Raw genomic sequence first — 20,268 nt, 5'->3', positions numbered from 1 at the left:
TAGCTGAAAAATGCTTGTTTTTCGTCTAGGTCAGTGACTTGTGTACAGTGCCCCGAATGCCTGTGATGGCAGACCTGAGCAGTCCCAAAACCCTGGTTAGGGTCATGGGCCCCTAATGGACTATGAAGCTCCAAACTGACATCCTTTGCACTGCTTATTTGCCAGGTTAGGGAAGGATTCCAGAGGAGATGGAAGAGTAGTTGCCTTGTAGGTTGAAAAGATGCTGACCTACCCAAGAATGTGATCTTTGATGAAGTATGTACAGCCAGCTTCATCATGTCTCCTTGGCCTTGGGACATTTCTTTCCTCCCCACATGGACCTTGGCACCAGTATCTCATTGTCTCTCATTACACACATGTTGGTATCACTGCTATTTAGTGGCCAGTATCGGACAGCCATACTATGGGGGTTGATACTAAATCTGTGCTGTTTGAGTCCAGGCATCTGATTGGTTAATGTTGGGAACTTGCTCCAACATTGACTCTTAGTTCAGTGGCACCACCCTTGGGACCTGTGATCGAGGACAAAGTCTCCTTGATGCTTTAAATTTTAAGATTTTTGAGAGTGCGTGAGTTTCTGCCCAATGAGGCCTGAAGATGGTGGCAGATCCCCTGGAGCTGGAGGGGAATCACAAGTGTTACGGTGAGCCACTCTGTGGGTGCTGAGAACCAACTTGGACCTTGAAAGAGAAGGGAGCAAGTGTCCTTAACCACCTAGCCATCTTGCCAGTCTCTCATTGACACTTAGAAATCTTGTTTTCATTTTGTGTATGTGTGTGTGCCTGTGTGCTGGTGTACACTGCTTGCTTCTGTGTGTGTGGTGGCAAATATGGAGATTAGAGGACAGTTTACAAGAATTGGTTCTCGGCCAGGTGGTGTTGGCACACATCTTTAATCCCAGCACCTGGGAGACAGAGGCAAACTCTTTGTGAGTTTGAGGCCAGGCTGGTCTACAGAGTGAATGCTAGGACAGGCTGCAGAATTACACAGAGAAACCTTGTCTGGAAAAAACAAAAACTAACAACAAAAAAGAATTGGTTCTCTTTCCATAACGTGGATCTTGGGACTAGAACTCAGGTCATTGGGTTATGTTCTGAGACATATTGCTGACTGCTCCATAACACTTTAAAATAATCTGTTAAAATTTATATTTGTGGTTGTAGGTGTGAACCTGCCATTGTGCAAATGTGGAGGTTAGGGAACAAGTGTGTACCAAGGATCAAATTCAGGTTGTCGGGCTTAGTGGCAAGAGCCTTCACCTGCTTAGCTATCTGACCAATCCCCTCCCTAATACTGTTGAAGCTAAGAATGCATGTTTCAAAATCTGTTCTTGGGGTTGGCAAAATGGCTCTGCAGATAAGGTGCTTGTTGCATGCAAATCTAACATCTCGAAGTTTGAGCCCTGGAACCCGTGCAAAGGTGGAAAGAGAAACAGCTCCATGAAGCTGTCCTCTGACTCACAGTGCTGGGCATGCATGCCCATGCACACAGCACTTTAAAAAAATGGTTACCCTACCGCATACTGGCTTTTCATTTGTACACAACTAGTCCATTGTCTTCCTTGGTATACAACTTCCTTGGTAAGGAAGAAGTGGCATTGAGGATACTGTGGCAGTACCCTCTCATAATTCCAGCACTAGGGAGGTAGAGGCAGGAGGATATCTGAGTCTGAGGCCAGCCAGGGCTACATTGTGAGGTCTTGTTTTTAAAGAAAAAATATATAGGGATCACTGTCCATTTCATCTGTGTGCCGAGGATGCTGGAGTGTAATGAAGAGAGCTAGTTGGATGGAGTGAGGGCTGGCACAGAGGCGGGAGCAAGTGTAGGAATTGGTCACCTGAAGGGTGGTTAGTTACCTGATGGGTGCACCTTCTCTAATCTGCTCAAGGGCACTGGCATCAGTGTGTCCCCACCCCAAAGAAACTTGAAATCAGCCAGGTCGGTGGAGGCACAGCCTTTAATCCCAGCATTAGAGGAGTGTGAGACTTGTCTATAGAATGAGTTTCAGGACAGCCAGAGCTACAAAGAAAAACCAGAGAGAGAATATGGAAGTTGAAATCAAATTCCGAGTGCTGCCTAAACTTTGGGAATTTCATGTAATGATCAATAATAACATGAAGTGCCTTATAGATGAAGGAATATGTAGGCTGCTGAGCATGTTGTAAACTAAACTCTTAACGAAGCCTTACATGGAGTCTTATACAGCAACATTAAAAAAGAAAGTATTTTTTCACTTGTCGCCTCAAAATACTAAGACTTACTGTATCTTTTGCCATACAGATCCATTTTCTGGAGTCATTTCTGAGGATGCAGCCTACTTGATTGTCGAACTTACCAGCTGCCCTCCTTCCCTAGCCACAGAGCCCATTACTGAGTCAGTGGTGTGCTGCGCATTTGCTGGCATCTTACAGTCGACATTTATGAGCAGTTTGGAGATTGTGTGTGTGTGTGTATATCTTCATGTAGCCGTGGCTAGTCTCAGACTCACAGATGTCCTGCCTCTGTCTCTGTCTCCCTAGTGCTGGAATTAGAAGAATGCCACCACATCCAGCCTTCGTTTTTTTGTTGTTGTTGTTTGTTTATTCTGCATCCAGTGTTCTGCATTGTATGCTTTCACGCCAGAAGAGGGCACCATATCTCATTACAGATAGCTGTGAGCCACCATGTAGTTGCTGGGAATTGAATTCAGTACCTCTGGAAGAGTAGCCAGTTGCTCCTAACCTCTGAGCCATCTCTCCAGCCTCTTGTTTTTGTTTTTTAAGATCGTCTCTTACATTATAGCCTTGGCCAGCCTGGAACTCATTAGGACATGCTGACCTCAAACTCAGGATAACCCTGCTGCTTCAGCCTTCCTAGTAGTGGGAAACAACTGTGAATCACCATGTCCACCTTTGGCCTTTGTTTTGTGGTTTTTTTTTTTTTTTTTTTTTTTTTTTTTTTTTTTTGAGACAGTGTTTCTCTGTGTAATAGCCCTGGATGTTCTGGAACATGCTCTGTAACCAGGCTGGCATTGAGCTCACAGAGATCTACCTGCTTCTGTCTTCCAAGTGCTGGGATTAAATGTGTGCACCACCAGACTCTGAGATTGATTTTTGAAAGACAGGGTATCCTGTAGCTCAGCTGGCCTTGAACTCCACACGTGTTGCAAAATAATCTTGACCTTCTGAGCTCATGCTTCTACCTCTCAAGGGTTGGGATTACAGGCTTACACCGTCATGTTCAATTTATGTAGTATTGGGTTTGAACTCGGCTTGTGCCTGAGAGACAGTCACTCTACCAACTCATGGAGATTCTTCTGCTTCAAGCTCCCAAGTGGTGGGATTGTAGGCATGAGTCACTATGCCAAGCTTAAAATGCATCTTGCCATCAATCTGAGTAAGTTAAAACTATTGAGGATGGCACATGGGTATTATTGAGCCCATGTTGGAGACCCAGAAAATGGTGAGGAGTCCTTAGATGGTTGTTTTTCTTCCCTGACATTACCACACTTCTCCAGGAGGAATTGAAATGTGAGGGTCTCAGCATCGTCTGTTCCCCAATGCCATCTTCAGATGGATCTCTCAGTGGACGAAGATGGGCCAGGTGCAGCTGCTCTTTGCTCACAGTGACCACCATACCATGCTGGCGGGATTAGCCTTTCTGTGCAATGTGACAGCAGTCTAGCGGACTGTGGGAGCTTCCACCTGCTGAGCCACAGTAACTTCAGCCATTTACCACTTGGCATCTCCACTGCCCCTGGGACTGTGGGTGCTGCTGCTTTTTCACAGTGTCCTCTGGAATCTGGCTAATGAAATTCTGGAGGACCCGCCCCTCCTGGAGCTGCTGGACCTTTCCACAACCGACTGGCCCACCTGCCTTCAGACTTTTCAGCTGCTCTGGGCTCTCTCCGGACCTTTTCCACAACCTGCTCACCACCTTGAACCTTTGCACTTAATAGCACTGGGGGAATCCGAGGCAGTTTGGCCTGTGCCACAACCAGCTGCCTGAATTGGGCAGCATCAGGCTCAGGCCTCTTCCACCTATACCAGTTCTTGGAACTCACTGCAGCAGGAACTACCCTGGCCATCACTTCAGGACTGAAAAGTCCTCTCTCTGGCTGGGAGCAACAACAGCACACTGGAAACCAAGGAAGGCCTTTGTGGCCTCGTAGGCAATAGCTTTTCTATTGTGGGTAGCGGGTTATAGCACCTTGAATATAATGCGGCAGACACATGGCTTCTACTAGTCAGCTTTTCTATGTTATCTGCGGTGGGCCTTTGGGAAGCTGAGTCACTTGAGGTGAAATCACTTGAAGCTTACACTTGCCTGGCTCAGGCAACGTGATGTGCACTGGACCTGTATGGCTCTTGAGGGCATGGCTCTGCTGGATAAAACAGCCACTGTTGGCCTTCATAGGCACCTTACTGACCTCTGACTGTGGTCATGGCCAAATGCAAGTTTTTCCAGGGGCTTGGAACCAGGGAAGAGCTAAGGAGCCTCTGGTGAGGTTTGTGGTAGTTCAAGGGAGATTAAGAAAATTTCTTAGATGTCTGTGGGGCTCACCTGTCTGTCAGGACAGGGCTAGAAGGAGGTGGGCCGAAGGCCGAGCTCATTGTCAGGACACATGCTGTCCATCTAGCCCCTTCCCTGACCTGGCACTATGCTAACACCTGCCCCAACCCTAAAGACTAGGCGTTAGTCTATAGAAGGAGAAGGCAGAGTGGAATGCATATCAGAGAAGGCTTCCTGGATACCAAGCTTCCGCCTCACACGTGATGACTTCTGCTGAAGGGGACTGTCATAGTTAGGGTTTTATTGCTGTGAAGAGACACCATGACCATAGCAACTCTTATAAAGGACAGCTGTAGGGGTTTGGTCTGTTTTGTCAAGGTGGGACATGGTGGCATGCAGGTAGACGTGGTGGTGAAAGAACTGAGAATTCCACATTTTCATCTGCAGGCAGCAGAAGTGAAAGTGACACTAAGCCTTGCTTGAGCATTGGAGACTCGAAACACACCCCGCAGTGTCACACTTCCTCCAGCAAGCCACACCATTGAAACTACACAGGAACTCTGATGAAATTGATTGCTAGGGTTAAGATGGGAATGCGGGCCTCTGCCTGTGGAGGCAGGACCAGTGGGCTTCTAGAATTATTCTGTAAACATAATCCCATTTCTGCCAGGTTTGATCAAGTGAATGCCTTTAACTCCAGCATTTGGGAGGGAGAGGCAGGTGGAACTCTATGAGTTTAATGTCAGCTTGGTTTACATATTGAGTTCCAGATAAGCCAAGTTACACAGTGAGACCCTGTCTCAAAAAAAAAAAAAAAAAAAAAAAATCCATCTGGGCAGTGGTGGTGTACACTTTTAATTCTTTTTAATTCCAGCGTACTGGTTAACAGGCAGGTGAATCTCTTGAGTTTGAGGCCAACCTGATCCAAAGAGCAAATTCCAGAATGGCCAGGTTTACAAAGAGAACCCCTGTCTTGAAAAACTAAAAAGGGGACTGGAGAGAGAGCTCAGTGGTTAAGAGCACTGGCTGCTCTTCCAGAGGTCCTGAGTTCAATCCTCAGCACCCACATGGTTGCTCACAACCATCTATAGAGTCAGCAGTGGCTGAAGAGACTTGGGAAGTGGTTCTGTCCCGTGGGCTTGTGTTATGGTGAGGAAAGCGAGTCGTGACTGCCACTGGGGTAGAGGTGCACAAAGTAACCTTAACCTGGACCTTTTTTCATTGCCCTTATTATCCATGTCTGATTTGTATCCACAGAATCCCATACTTTGCATTCCTCATTCCTTTGTGTGTGTATACACACACACACACACACACACATATATATGCACCCCAACATGTCCTTAAATTCTTTCTGATTTTTACCTAGTCTTTGTTTTTTTTAAAAAAAAAAAAAAGAAAGAAAAACTAATGTAGCCGGGTGTTAGTGGCACATGCCTTTAATCCCAGGACTCAAGAGGCAGAGGCAGGTGGATTCTGTGAGTTCGAGGTCAGCCTGGTCAATAACTTTATAACTGAGTTCCAGGACAACTAGGACTGTTACACGGAGAAACTCTGTCTCAAAAAGTCGATAAATAGAGGAGAAGAGGAAGTGTGAGATGGTCATGGTAATTTTAATTCTAGCACCCAGGAGGCAGAGGAAGATCTCTGTGAGTTTGAAGCCAGCCTGATCTTCATAACAAGTTCCAGGCCAGCCAGGCTACGGAGTAAAATCCTGACTTAAAGGAAGAAAAAAAATATGAAAAGCCTTTATTGTCCATCTTTCACTCACCAGATAATTGAAAGATTTTTATCCTTATGGTCAAAAATGCTGTTTGGACATGAGTTCCTTCCAGGGAATTGAAATCAGATCCCAAATGACCATTGGCACTAGAGTGCTTACAGGGTTTTAAGTTAAATATTAGAGGGTGAATTAGTCTCTTAAAGGGTGTGTGGCATGTGTGCCTCAAAACACAGATGGGGACAGCTTTGTGGTGGCAACTACGTACTGCCCAGAACTTTTGCTTCTTTCGTTGGTATTTGCTGAACACTGACTGCGAACTGCAAGACATATGTTCATTTATCTCTCCGTGTAGTACATAGTTCTTGAGTGTATGTTTGGGCCTGAGACTATAAATAAACAGAAACTACATGCTTACAATCATTGCACTCTGGAATTCATAATCATGTGTGTGTGTGTGTGTAAACTACATGCTTATAATCATTTACTCTGGAATTCATAATCGTGTGTGTGTGTTTATTGATAAGAGATGCAAATACGTAATTGCCTCTGCTGAAGTGGTTAAGGGGGAAAGCAACTGTCAGACCTGGGGAGGCATGTTTGCAATCTCTATCCCTTGAGACGCAGGCAGGAGAATGACAGATCGGAGGATCTCCTGATCTACATAGGAAATCATGTGAACAATAAAATCAGCCCTCACCCTCTTTCCAGAGGATGTTTGGAGACTATGTAATGGGGAGGTAGAGATCGCTTGAAGGATGCTGAAGTTAAGCTGATGGCTGTTGGGGCTAGAGCGGGAATATTGCAGTTGAAAAAAATGGACTGATTAAGATGTTGTAAATGTGTAGGCTTCCCTCTTCTCTCAGGAGACAAAGACATCAAGACTCCTTTCTTTAAAACTTCAGCTAAAGCCAAGGAATTCTCTCGGTCCTGTGTTGATATATTGGACCCTTTTATTATAGCCTTCTTATGTGGTAGGACCACCTTTGTTAAGTTTAACTTCAGCAACAGTGAGGTACAATGTCATTATTCCCATTTCACAAATGAGTCTCAGTTTAGATGAGGCAGGATTGGTTTCAGGTTAGTGCCCGGGTCTGGCTACATTTAGACTTGTTTGCTTCCAAGCAGCGATCCAGAACTTTTGGTGTTCTGACCCTATCTATGTTCTTTGCTAATATCCCATTTTGAAAGTGCAAAGAGGAGCTTTGAGGTCTCTCCATAGGCAGAGTTCGGAAAGGTTGAACGCCTTCTTCTAGAACACATTTTCCATCCGGAACTAGAGAGCGAGAGCTTTGTTTCCCGACGAAGAGAAAAACAGTAAGGGACCGGAAGTTACTTGTATTAGCCTCCATCCTAGTCTCCCAGACCCGGGTGAGGCCGTAGCGGACTGCCCTTTCCTAAGATGGCTTCGAAGATTGGCTCGAGACGCTGGATGCTGCAGCTGATTATGCAGCTGGGTTCGGTGCTGCTCACGCGCTGCCCCTTTTGGGGTTGCTTCAGCCAGCTCATGTTGTATGCTGAAAGGGCCGAGGCGCGCCGGTGAGCGCGCCCACGAAGCCGTCGAATGCGGTGGGGGGCGGTACGGCCTGTCCCAGGAACTGGGGTGCGGTGATGTTGGGGGAAGTTGGGGCCCAGAAATTGGGACATTTGGACTGGGTGGAATTGGTACTCAGACAGGTTGGGAAATGTTCTGGTCCCACAACATAACCAGGGCTTTGTTTCCAACTGCAATGTAATATAGCCGCAACAGTGAGGAGGGTCTCCAGTTTCTGGGGGGCCCCCGAAGCTTGCGGGAACTTACATATTTACCAATCATTCTGTCCTCATTGCTCCCTACTTTCGCCTGCTTTCGGTTCACAGGAAGCCCGACATCCCAGTGCCTTACCTGTATTTCGACATGGGAGCAGCTGTGCTGTGTGCTAGCTTCATGTCCTTTGGAGTGAAGCGGCGCTGGTTTGCGTTGGGTGCGGCGCTCCAGCTGGCCATCAGCACCTATGCCGCTTACATCGGGGGCTATGTCCATTACGGGGACTGGCTAAAGGTGAGCACATAAATTCTAGAAGAGATTTAGCTATGGGGGAGGAGCCGCAGAGTCCTGGGGCACTTGGTGGGCACGTGTGGTCCTCCCAAACCTGAAGTCTGAGGCAGTAGGTTTGTAGCTGTAATTAGAGCGCAGACATGGCAGACACATAGAGACCTCACAGACCTCCCTTGTAGAATGTGACAGTGGACATCCCGAGATGAGAAATGGACCTCTCTGAAATCATGCCACAATGTACTGGTGGGACCTGTAACCCAGAGTTACCTGTTTCCCAGAATCCTTTAAACCACTACTTTATTAATCCCAGACTCATAAAGCAAAAGAGACTTTAGAGAATACCTAGCCTACTCATCAGGTTTTATGATATATAATTAATATTAGTACAGATTTTTTTTGTCTGCAAATGTAGAAGCAGTACTGGCCACTGAGAGCCTGAAGGTAAGGTGGTACGGAGCCACTGCCTTCAAGGACTGGACTGTTAGTCCAGTAGGGGAGGCAGATGTGTGGGCCGCTTTGCATAGGACAGTGGGCCTGTTTTGTTTGTTCGCCTCTTTTTAGGACAGGGTTTCTCTGAGTAGCCCTGGCTGTTCTGGCACTCGCTCTGTCGACCAGTCTGGCCTTGAACTCACACACAGAGATCTGTCTGCCTCTGTCTCCTGAGTGCTGGGATTAAAGGTGTGCGCAACCACTGCCTGGCGAGCTATTCTTGTTTTAGTTGGTATAGAGTTTATACTACATAGAGGCAAGAACTCTGGGGTGGAGACTAGGGGTGGAGGAGGTGGCAACATGTGGCATCTGGGTTCTGCCAGTTACTTTCTGTAGGACCCTGGACAGTTTTCTTATCTCCTCTCAGCCCTCAGTTTCTGCCTTGTAAAGAGAATTTCTCTCTGCAGTACCTGTCCACTACACTTGGAATAGGTAAGAGGGTTTATCAGATAGAACGGGATGACTGGAAGGGAGCAGTTCTGTGTTGACAACCGAGAGAAATGTAATGATTGCAGGTCTTGACTGGGGCCCCTTTTTTCCTGACCTTAGGTCCGTATGTACTCACGCACAGTTGCCATCATTGGTGGCTTTCTGGTGCTGGCCAGTGGGGCTGGGGAGCTATACCGTCGGAAACCCCGAAGCCGTTCTCTGCAGTCCACTGGCCAGGTGTTCCTGGGCATCTACCTCATTTGTGTGGTAGGTTGGGGTTCTATCGATTGGAGGCACCTGTGTGGGGAGTGAAACGTAAGCTTATGCCCGGCAGAATCCTGGCACTTGGTAGAACAAGGCCTTGCAGGTAATTTCCGGTGGCTCCTAGAGATTGCCCCTGACAGCTTCTGGTTCTCAAGGGCCCTCCAAAAACCTTATGCCTGGCTGTGGGTCCCTCCTTTCCACATTATTTTCACCAGCTAGATAAGGAGTTGAACTGACCATTCAGTCCCAATCCTGAGAATCCGATAAATGGTGCCATTTTCTCAATGCCTTCGCCTCCGGAGGACTGAGAGGGGACAGAGAGGTGTGGTACAACTCTGCCACCTAGAGCTGATGGGGTCTCGTAGGTAGTCAGGTAGTCCTTCCTGGTGCTTTGGAAGGCCGGTGGAGATGATAGGAGACAGATAGGCTTCAAGCACTTGACCTCATCATAGGAACCAGGAATCATATTCCATGTGCGGGGTTCTATGTGGGCTTCCGTGGTATGTCTATTCAAAAGTGGGAGTCTCCATCTGACTGTGGACTGTGGAGACACACTTCCTTCTTTCAGAAGCTCCCAGGGGCTCAGAGCTCAGCCTTACCTCCTGGGGTCTTATAGTCAGAGGGGGAGACAGGCCATACTTTCAGAAGGTCCCCATCCTGAGAGGGGACTTCGAGGCTCACTTTACAGGAGCCGACTTGTGGGTACCACCTCAGGGGGGCCCTCACCTGCTGCACAGTCTCTAAAGGTGCCGTGTCTCTAGGCCTACTCGCTGCAGCACAGCAAGGAAGACCGGCTGGCATACCTGAACCATCTTCCAGGAGGGGAGCTGATGGTCCAGATGTTCTTCGTGCTTTATGGGGTCCTGGCCCTGGCTTTCCTGTCAGGTTACTATGTGACCCTGGCTGCCCAGATCCTGGCTGTGTTGTTGCCCCCGGTCATGCTGCTCATTGATGGCAACGTCTCCTATTGGCACAACACACGGCGTGTCGAGTTCTGGAACCAGATGAAGCTGCTCGGCGAGAGTGTGGGCATCTTCGGGGCTGCTGTCATCTTGGCTACTGATGGCTGACTTCTACAGGGAGAGGCTGATTTGGGCACAGGGGGCCACTGAGGGCCACCTTACCTTCCTCCTTGCTGGCCCAGTTGCTGCTTATTTATGTCTCTTGGTTTTTTTTTTTTTTTAACTTTTGTTTTTTATTTTATTTTATTTTTTATTAGTTAAGGTTTCTTTCCCAAGTTTGTGGCTCAGACCTTGGGAAGATGGAACCCCTCATGCTAATGCCTCATAGGGTTGTTTCCTTCTTACCTGTTTTAGGGAAGAGCTGAGGTCAACTGCCCCTCCCCCATGTGTCCTGGGAGGGAGGAGTCCCTGAGAAAGGCAGAGCTGGGGTGCAGGTACTAGCAATGGGGGACAGAGGAAGATCTGGAAGTAAGCAAATGTGAAAATTCCTTCTGGAACCTGGCAGATGCAGCTAAACTAAACAGTGCTTTTCAGACTAGGTGTGTATGTGTGTCTTCACACATGTAGAGGGAGCCCTGCAAAGAGGGGCAGAGTGACTGGTGCTACAGAAGTCACTTGGGCCCTTTGAGGGTTTGCTGGGGCAGAAGCAATCCCAGCTCTCTGACCCCCACTGTGGAGTTCAGAGCTGGCCCTGGTGTGCTCTGGGATGTGCAGGGTGGAGCAGGCCCGCCAGGCTGCCTGCTGCTGCATCCGCTCTCAGCTCCTTGGTTGGGTAGGTGGAGCACCCTCCTAAACACCAGACCACATGGTCCTCCGAAAATAAACATTTTATACAGACATTTTGCCTTGGCTTCTGTTTTTCCCATGGGGCACTTTACCATTGACTGGAATTGATTTGGGGCTTCTTGAAAGATCATCTTGGGTTAAGCCCCATCCTGGTTCTCCTAGGATTCCCCCCACTACCCCCAGTTCTGAGAGTTCCCGTATTTCTTCAACTATCTTTTTGTTTGTTTTGTTTTGTTTTTCAAAATAGGGTTTCTCTGTGTAACAGTCCTGGCTGTCCTGGAACTCGTTCTGTAGACCTGGCTGTCCTTGAACTCAGAGATCCACCTGCCTCTTCTGGGATTAAAGGCCTTGTGCCACCACTACCCCGGCTCTTTTTTTAAAAAAATAAAAAAACACTTTCTAGGGGTTGTGTATACCTTTACTCCCAGCACTTGGAAAGTAGAGGCAGGCAGATCTCTTGAGTTCAAGACCAACCTGGTTTATAGAGTGAGTTCCAGGACAGTCAGAGCTACATAGAGAGGCTGTCTCTGTTTGTTATTGTTGAGACAGGATTTCTCTGTGTAGCCCTGGCTGCCCTGAAACTTGCTCTGTAAACTGGCCTCAAACTCATAAAGATCCGCCTCCCGAGTGCCAGGATTAGAGGCGTGCGTCACCCCATCCAGCATTAATTTTGTTTTTGAGACAGCATCTCACTCTGTAACCTAGCCTGGTCTCAAGCTCCTGTTCCTCCTGGCTTCACTTCCTGGATGCCGAGGTTACAGGTATGTCTCTATGTCTAGCTTTGTTTACGCTTTTGATTTTCCCAATCCCTTTTATAGCCTGTCTTTCCTTTTTTGCCTATTGGAGGCAGCTCTTTTGAAGAACTCTTTGGCTAGGGCAGCTAGAAAGCATATTGTCATATTACATTTGAGGAAATGGGAGATTCAGAGAAAGTAGGCAGCTTGCCTCAAATCACAGCTGGGCCTTGGGCCAGTCACCATCCCTGGTGTGCCATGGTGGTCTTTAAAGATTTATTTATTATGTATACAACATTCTGCCTCCATGTATGCCTACACGCCAGAGGAGGGCACCAGATCTCAGTACAGATGGTTGTGAGCCACCATGTGGTTGCTGGGAATTGAACTCAGGACCTCTGGAAGAGCAGCCAGTGCTCTTAACCTCTGAGCCAACTCTCTAGCCCCGCCATGGTGGTCTTATAAAGTCACCTGGTCTATCAAAATTGTTGAAGTGTTGAACAAGGGCTGGAGATAGCACAGTTGGTGTCCCTGGGTTCAGTTCCCATCCAGTGGGGATAAATCCGGGCTAGAAGCACATCCTTGTGGTCTCAGCACTTCAGGAAGTGAAGCAGGAAGGTGAAAGTTCAAGGTCACCAGCTGTAGCTACAAAGTGAATCTTAAGGGCTACACTGCCTCAAGAAGTGTCTGAGTGTGAGTGTGTGTGTCTGAAGGTGTGGACTGGAGCGATGACTCAGTGAATACTTGCTGTTCACATGAGGCCTAGAGTTCAGATCCCAGCACTGACTGCAGATGACTCATAAATGCCTGGAATTCCAGCTCTAAAAGAGCTAATACTTTGCCCTTCATAGGTACATGTGTAAACACACACAGACATAAATAAAATACTTTTTAAATATATAAGCGTATTTTGCCTGCATGTACATTTTACACTGTGTTTAGGCCTGGTGTCCATGGGGGCCAGGAAAGGGCGTCAATCTAGGGGACTGGAGTTATGGACAATTGAGAACCACCATGTTGAAGCCAGGAATAAAATCTGGGTCCTACGGAAGAGTAGCCAGTGCTCTTAACCACTGGGCCACTTCTCCAGCTCCCATAATAAAAATGAATCTTAAGAAAATGTTTAGGCCTTAGTGATAGCACTGGCTGCCCCTTCAGAGGATCAGTTCGGTTTCCAGCATCCATGTCACGTGGCTCACAACCATCTGTAACTCCAGCTCTAGGAGATCTTATATCTTCTTGCCTTTGTGGGTACCTGCACGAACACACACACACACACACACACACACACACACACACATTGTTTGAAAGAAATCTTCAAAAACATTGAGTGAAAACCCTCCGGGCTCTCGCTTTTTGCCCAGCCGAGGAGTATTGGTTTTATAAAAATGACAGATGACCTGCGGTGGATGACTAAGTCTGGACTTTTAAGTCAAGGCCGTCTTGTGATTTCTCTGGATTCTTCAAGGTAAATATGTCATTTCTGTTAGCTAGAATTTTCGCCTTTATGGGAAAGGGTCTGTGGGGAGCGGGGGGGGGTCCCCCCACAGTGACAGGTATCTGGTTTGTGGAGAATGTTTCCTGACCTAGGAGTGGGAGAACCTCTCTAGGGGCTGCTGATCCCTAAGTGAGGAGACAATGGGAGTGTTTACCCTCGGTGCCTTCCGGCTCCATCCAGGTATCCTTTGGTCCCTGGCTTTCAAGCACCTGTTCCCAAAGGGTCACTATCTTTAAAAAGAAATCTTAAAACATCAACTGGGGGTATAGCTTAGTAGTAGACCACTTGCCTAGAATGTCCCAGGCCCTATGTGACATCCCCAACATCGAGAAAAGATCTCTCCTACCCCAAAATCCTTACTGTAATTTAAATTTTCTTGGTTTGTTTTTGAGACAAGTGTGACTGACTCAGACAAGCATTTGCATTTTAATCAAGGCCTCCTGAAGAATTGCAAGACTCAAAGGAAGTAAAATGAGTGGCAGACCAGGCAGGCTTAGATGCTGTGTAAGATGAAGGAGCCTCAAGACAACACAGAGGCCGCAGAAACTGGCCTGCCCTTATGGTTACCTTAAGTAGAGCCTTGGAAGGCGATCCCAGCCCCATTCCCGAGACTGAACATCGAGGGTCATCTGGTTGTGGCTTTGGAGCTGGGTCTTTGTCCGCTTCAGTCTGTATTTGTTCTGTTCCAGTGCCTCTGCAGCTTCCTCCCCTATGCTGCTGGAGTCACCCCCGGCAGGAATGTCTTTTGGTCCACCCTGGCTCTCCCAGGATTTACAGGGCCCATGATGGTGGGTCAGCTGCCTGGGTCAGAAGCTGGCTTGCAGAAAGAGTCCGGCAGCCCTTTGGCATGGTTGACCAGTTCATAGGAATCCCGGATGTCAGCCAAGCCAAACCAGAAGAAGATCCATTGCTTGTTGGAGAAGCTGCCGTCACTATGCTTGAAGTACCTGGGTGTGGAGGCGGAAGCCTCTTAGGACAACTGTTTGCTCACTCGGTGTTTTCAGGATATTTACAGGATATTTATCTACTACGTGACAGCCCACTGGGACCAGATGTCTGTTCTTTTTATCCTAAGAACAACGACCAGAGCATCTGATGAAGCCCATTTTGCCAGGTTAGGTAACTTGCTAGGATCTCACAGCTAGGAAGGTGAGAGTCCGAGGGGAGGGGGGAAGGGAGGGCCTTCCCAGCTCACACCACTGCCTACTGTAGCGAAGGAGCTGGTAGTTTGTTACTTTCTAGTGCCCACAGAGCTGAGGGCTGAGGATGCGGTTGTTGAATGAATGAGGAAGGAGTTCCTCAGAGAGAGCCTGGAATGACCAGCGTGGCAGCTGAGCCTGAGAGAGCTGGGAGGGTTGGGATTGATCAGTATCCTGGTTCATTGCCACTTGCTTCAAAGAAAGCAGAAATGTGGGATTGAAGAATGTCACTAGGTAACCTTGACCTCAGAGGAGACTACCCTGAAGAAGGGAAGCTAGTGGAGGAAATGAATGAATGAATGGATGGATGTCCAGCTGTGCTGCTGGTAAAGCCAGGGGCGTGGCTGGCGGGGAGGGGGGGCGCTCTGGGAGGAGGAGGGCAAGGCCTACCAGGGATTGATGGGGTTGGTGACCCGTGAGCGCCAGAACAACGTCTGCAGGTCCCTCCGAAGGCACTCCCACAGCATCTGGCCGGAACCTTGACCCTGGCGGCTGGAGCTCACCACGAATTTGTCCAGATAAGGGGTACCCCCCAGTACAGGCTCCACTGTCAGAATGGCTGCTGCGTTGTACCTGGCGCAGCGGGAGAGAGGCAGGCTGGGACTTTCCCTTGGCCTGAAGCTGCCCTGCTTAGGACTTTGGGCCCTGCCCTCTGGGGCCCAGAGTCTCACCCCTCAGAGACATAGATCGAGTGTAGCCGTGGGCGCAGCGACTCCAGATAATCGTCCCGGAGCTTCTTGCCGAAGCTGGTGTTGACTAGGTTCACGAGACGGCCCTGGTCAAGGCTGTCCAGGCTGCGCACTCGCAGCGTCCGCTCAGCGTTCTTAAACAGGGTACCACAGCCTGGGGAGATTGGAGAGTTGGGCCAGAGTCAGGTCCACCGCTAGATGCGCTTTTAGCCCATCTCCCCAGTTCTCAAGTTCCTTCCTCCAGTCCTTCCTCTGGGTTCTCTCACCGCCCCCCCCCCCCACGCCCTCTCCCCACGCCCTCTCAGGTTTCCACAGCATCGTATACAGCCTCTCCCCACAGCTTTCAACCCGTTTGGGAAAGTCGCCGCTTCTGCTGGCCGGCTACCAGGCCTGGTGGATGCTCACCCCTTGGGACTCAGCCCAGCCCACCTTCTTACAGCCCTCACCCTTGTTACTAAAGAGCTCTGTGAGCAGTGTGCTGGCGGCAGTGATGACAGCGGAGGAGTAGTGTGGCAGGCGGCTGAGCACGTCCACGATGAGCCGAATCTGCTGCCGCTCTTTGACGCTCAGCCACTCTGCGCTGGTAACAAGATCAAGGTCGGCGGGCAGGTTCACGTTGCTCAGGATCTAAGTCGGGGGAGAAGATGAGCCCCCAGCCTCCGGCAGATAGTAGGCCCTGCCCTATGGACCTCTCTTTGACCATTTAACCTTTACTTCCTCCCAGAGTCCTCTACCTGGAAAGGCTCAGATCTGGCCACTAAGGGTCAGTCTCTCCTCTCCTCTTCCATTAGCCCTTCCTACTCTACTGACTTGAGAGTGACTGTGACCTGCCATGGAGTCACGCTGAGGACTCGGTCTTGCATAGTGTCGTAAGGTGGCACGGGAGAGGGGCACACCTTCTGACTGGTATCCCGCAGGCCTCCTGAATTATTGAGGAAGATGATTTTGGTGGGCTGCAGGGCCTTGGCCAGGGACGCGGTCACCTCCAGCGAGTCAAGCAGCACTGACCGGCGAGCAGCTGTCTCCCCAATAGGGCACAGGATTGGGATGCTGTTGGACTCCAGGCACCACTGCAACAGGTCTGTCTCCACCGAGACGATGCCACCGTAGCTGTGGGCCAGATGTGGTGCTCAAGAGGGACTGGGGCAGAGCCAGCAGAGTGGCCCACTCTGAGGATGCCAGGATGGGCTGGGTTAACACTAACCTTGCATGGGGGGCCGGCTCCGCAGCGCTCAGCACTGATCCACCACCAAAAAAGGGCACAGCAGTAGCAGCATTATGCCGTAGCTCATCCACCAGCACCTTGCAGCTCTGAGCTAGCTGTGCCTTAGCTTCCCAGAAGGAAAGACAGCCCGAAGGTGCCGTGGGGGCCGGCAGCCCCAGGACCACCAGAGGTTTCATGTCCATGCGTTGCAGGAAGGCCAGGGCGAAAGCCAGGTTGGACACCGCCTGCGGGCACTGGAACACCACCTCATCCACCTGTACAGGGGCGGGCGTTCAGGGACATGAACTGGCTCTAAGCTGCTGGTTCCTACTCGGACCTTGGGACCCACAGTGACAGTACTCTCTCTACTCAGGTGCCTTCAGGCCCCACTTTTGGCCAACTGCTCCGCCCTTTGCCCGCTGGGTCTTGGCCGCCCCCTTATCTAGCACTAGTGTTCCTCCCTCGGCTCCTCCCAGCGGCCTTGGACTCTGGGACATCTTGGGGGGAGGGGTGATGCGACAGCTCTGCCTACTGAACCCCTAACTGCGTCTGTGGTGAGGGGCCTTTCTCAGACATCTCTGAGGGAGGACTGGGTTCCCCATTCTCCTAAGAGCGCCAGGCGCAGTTCCCGCGGCCTCACGGTTTCCCTCTATACCCAGCACTAACTCTGTGCCCTTGCACTCGGGGGTTCGCAGCTCGGCATGTCGAGACTGACGACGACGACCAGCCTTCATCTCCTTGCTGTGACTGGGCAAACACCGAGATCGGCTTACCTCCATGACGGCAAAGGGCTTGTCCCTCGAGTGGTAGCAGGTCTGGAACTGCGTGAGCCAGTGGCGTGCCTCCCCTGGACTGGCTCCACACTGGTTCAGGAAGGCCTGGATGTCCCGCTGCACCAGTGATCTGCCGGCGGGAGGCGCGGGGGATTCGAAGGGAACTGAAATTGGTATCCACGACGGCTCTTCGACGGCAGGAGACTGGACACGACCCTTTGCGCCCTCGGCGTCCTCTGTGCGAGCCCTGGCAGTGCTGAGCCGGCGTCCTGGGCTGGCGCTTTTCGCCCCGCGCCGCCGCGCGCTACCGCTCAGTCTCCGTGAGCCCCCAGGACCTCCAGGGCTGCGCAGCCTTCTGGCTGCAGCAATCGACCTCAGGGCTGTGGCCACCCACGCCGTCGCCATGACGACAACCAAACCCACTCGCCCCCCCACCCACAGGTGGCGGTTGGACTGCAGCGCACAGCACTAGGGGGTTCTTAACTTGCGACTGAACTGGGCTGGATCAGACCAGGGGCGGGCGGAATAGGAGGCCCCGAGTGGCTTCTGGGTGCATTTGGGCGGGGCAATTCACAGCTCGGAAGGCGGGGCCTCTAGAATTCTCCGCCCCTGGGGGGGGAGATTGGTACCATTAGCGAGGGTCATGAGGGTCAGATTTAGAGTGGCCGAGCTCTTTAATCTGCTGCCAAAACCGGTTCCAGGAAGCGCTCAAGTGTCCCAGGTGTGTCTTTGCGAATTTTCAGGGTCGTACAGGCAGGTGTCATGAGTTGGAAGGAGGAGTCTGGGAAAATTGAACACAGGTCGTGGTTCTCACTGTAGCCTCTGGTATGCAAACAAAGTCCTGTTGTCAAGCGGAAGGTGATGAGACATGTTTGTAATCTCAGTTCCTGGGAGGCTGGGGCAGGAGGATTGCTGTGAGTTCCAGGTGGACCTAGGCTCCATAGCAGGGCCTTGTCTCAAAATATAAAAACGAGACTCGTGATGCAGAGGCAGGCCTGTATCCACAAGATCACCCAGGTCTACAGAGGGAGTTTCAGAACAGCCAGGGGTCTACATAACCTAGACACAAACCTGTCTCAAAGAAGGAAAAAAAAAAAGGCAATCCCCTATACACCCCCCAAAACGAAACAAACAGAACTTGGCATGATGGCCATATATCTGTAACCCCAACATTTCCAAAGTGGAATCAGGAGGAGGATCAGAGACAAGGCTATCCTTGACTTCACAGGCAGTTCAATCAAGGTCAACCTGTGCTAATGAAACCCTGGTTTTTTGTTTGTTTTTGTGTTCTGAGACAAGGTTTCTCTGTGTAGTTCTGTCCGTCCTGAAACTCTGTAGACCAGGCTGGCCTCAAACTCAAAGAGATCTGCTTACCTCTGCCTGCCCAGTGCTGGGGATTAAAGGCGTGTGCCACCACCTGGCCTAAACCTTGTCTTAAAATGAAAATCTTGTCTGAACTCATGATCAGATTGGCCAGGGTTTGTTAACTCCAGCCACTGGGAGCCGTCCCAAGGATTATAGCCTCCAAGTGGCCCTCTGTTAATTTTAATGCTTTAGGCTGTTTCCAGCTAAAATCTATGAGTATGAGGATTGAGACTTGGAGGCCAGCGTCCCTTGCCAGGAACAGAAAAAAAAAATTGCCTAAGAATAAGGTGAGAACAAAAACCCATTACATAATACTTCTGGATGAAGTATTATGGCCTGCTAGCTTGTGACACGGCTAACGATACTTTAGTACCAGGTGACACCTTCCCAGGCAGAATGCCTGGCTTGGTGAGACCCACTCTGTCACCTTCATGGTGACTCCAGGGGTGATATGACTGCCACCCTATTTGCACGTCAGGACCTTGGGACACAGACTAGATAGGAGCAGGGGTGCCTGTATCCCAGGAAACATGATTTCACGTGTTAGGTGAAAGCACCCCCGAGTGACCCCAGTTAGGCCTGTCCTGCGGCAGATACACTCTCTCCAGTCTAGTCCCCTGTTGTCGTTGAGGAGGAAATGGGACTCTGACATTGCAAAGGGAAGGTGACTTGGCCAAGGTCACACAGCGCAGACACCGGGCATCATACCTTCCCTGGTACTTTTGTTGTCTTTCTCTGGGCTTGTTCGGAAAGAGCAACTTGCTCTATGTACACCAGGCTGGCTTGGAAGTCCCCTCAGCATCCTGAGCGTGGGGAGTGCAGGCTGTCACCACGCCTAGCTCTTACTGTGGTTTTGTTTCCCAGGCCAGGATCCCAGGAAGACACCTGGAAGACGTACAGTGGCCCCTTGACTACTCCCAGGAGGCAGAACGGGGAGAGGGACATTCTGTGGTGGAGTATGTGGTAGAATATAGGAGAGGCTCTGGGCTCTCCTCAAATGAGAAAGAATTTCCAGAGTGTGCGGACCCCTTCCTGGAAATTCTCCTTTCAGCACACCCACGCACAGTGCCTGGCCCGAGAGTCTGGAATGGGAGGAGCTGTGACCTTTGAGTCCTCCTCATTGGTGTTTCCATTCTCCAACTTAGAAAGCTAGACAGGCAGTGCTGCAAAGCTGGGAAGGGAGGTCTGTGTGTGGGACCCGTGCACGCGCACACACACACACACACACACACACGCAGAGGCGTGCACAATTCACACGAGACCCTCCAGAGCCCTTTCCTCTTCCCTCTGTACTGCCAGGCCACTGCACCCCTTGCCACGTGCACGTCTCACTGTCCCCAAAGGAGGGGGACCTACCCCTCGAGCTGTGATCCTTTTCCTCCTAAAACCCCTCTCTGGCTTCAGAGGCCCCAGCCTTCCACGTGTTTCCCCTCCCGACTGGCCCTCCTCCAAGCCCCCTGAGCACTCATCCTCTGGTCCCTCCCTCCAAACCTTTCTTCCTTCTCTTCCTTCTGAGCTTATTCCCGCTATCCTTGTCTCAGACTGGAGCTCCCCAGAGAGAGGGCTGCTGCCTCCCTCCTAGGACTGGGGGCCTCCTGAGTGTCCACCCACCCATTTGTTCGGTCCA

The 20,268-nt window shown here is 50.3% G+C and overlaps 2 protein-coding genes across 3 annotated transcripts; one reads left to right on the top strand and one right to left on the bottom strand.

The window, feature by feature from the left end:
- Positions 1-7,570: 7,570 nt before the first annotated feature.
- Positions 7,571-11,223, top strand: Tmem101 (transmembrane protein 101). 2 transcript variants are annotated; one of them, XM_057775059.1, is made up of 4 exons: positions 7,571-7,750; positions 8,072-8,252; positions 9,288-9,434; positions 10,193-11,223. In XM_057775059.1, exons 1-4 carry the CDS (start codon positions 7,614-7,616, stop codon positions 10,499-10,501), a joined length of 774 nt encoding a protein of 257 aa, XP_057631042.1. In that variant the 5' UTR covers positions 7,571-7,613; the 3' UTR covers positions 10,502-11,223. The 2 variants fall into 2 exon arrangements, with proteins under 2 accessions (XP_057631042.1, XP_057631043.1); XM_057775060.1 differs by having other exon boundaries at positions 7,587-7,814.
- A 2,807-nt stretch (positions 11,224-14,030) lies between these two features.
- Nags (N-acetylglutamate synthase) lies at positions 14,031-17,681 on the bottom strand. The gene is made up of 7 exons (XM_057776399.1): positions 17,277-17,681; positions 16,504-16,778; positions 16,196-16,409; positions 15,746-15,926; positions 15,282-15,453; positions 15,001-15,183; positions 14,031-14,358 (listed from the first exon to the last, which is right to left on the bottom strand). Exons 1-7 carry the CDS (start codon positions 17,679-17,681, stop codon positions 14,205-14,207), a joined length of 1,584 nt encoding a protein of 527 aa, XP_057632382.1. The 3' UTR covers positions 14,031-14,204.
- Between the last annotated feature and the right edge of the window lie 2,587 nt (positions 17,682-20,268).

The sequence above is a fragment of the Chionomys nivalis genome, chromosome 7 (genome assembly GCF_950005125.1).
Source record: "Chionomys nivalis chromosome 7, mChiNiv1.1, whole genome shotgun sequence".
Taxonomy (NCBI): domain Eukaryota; kingdom Metazoa; phylum Chordata; class Mammalia; order Rodentia; family Cricetidae; genus Chionomys; species Chionomys nivalis.
Note: the sequence above shows the minus strand (reverse complement) of the source record. Positions and strands in the feature narration are given on the sequence as shown.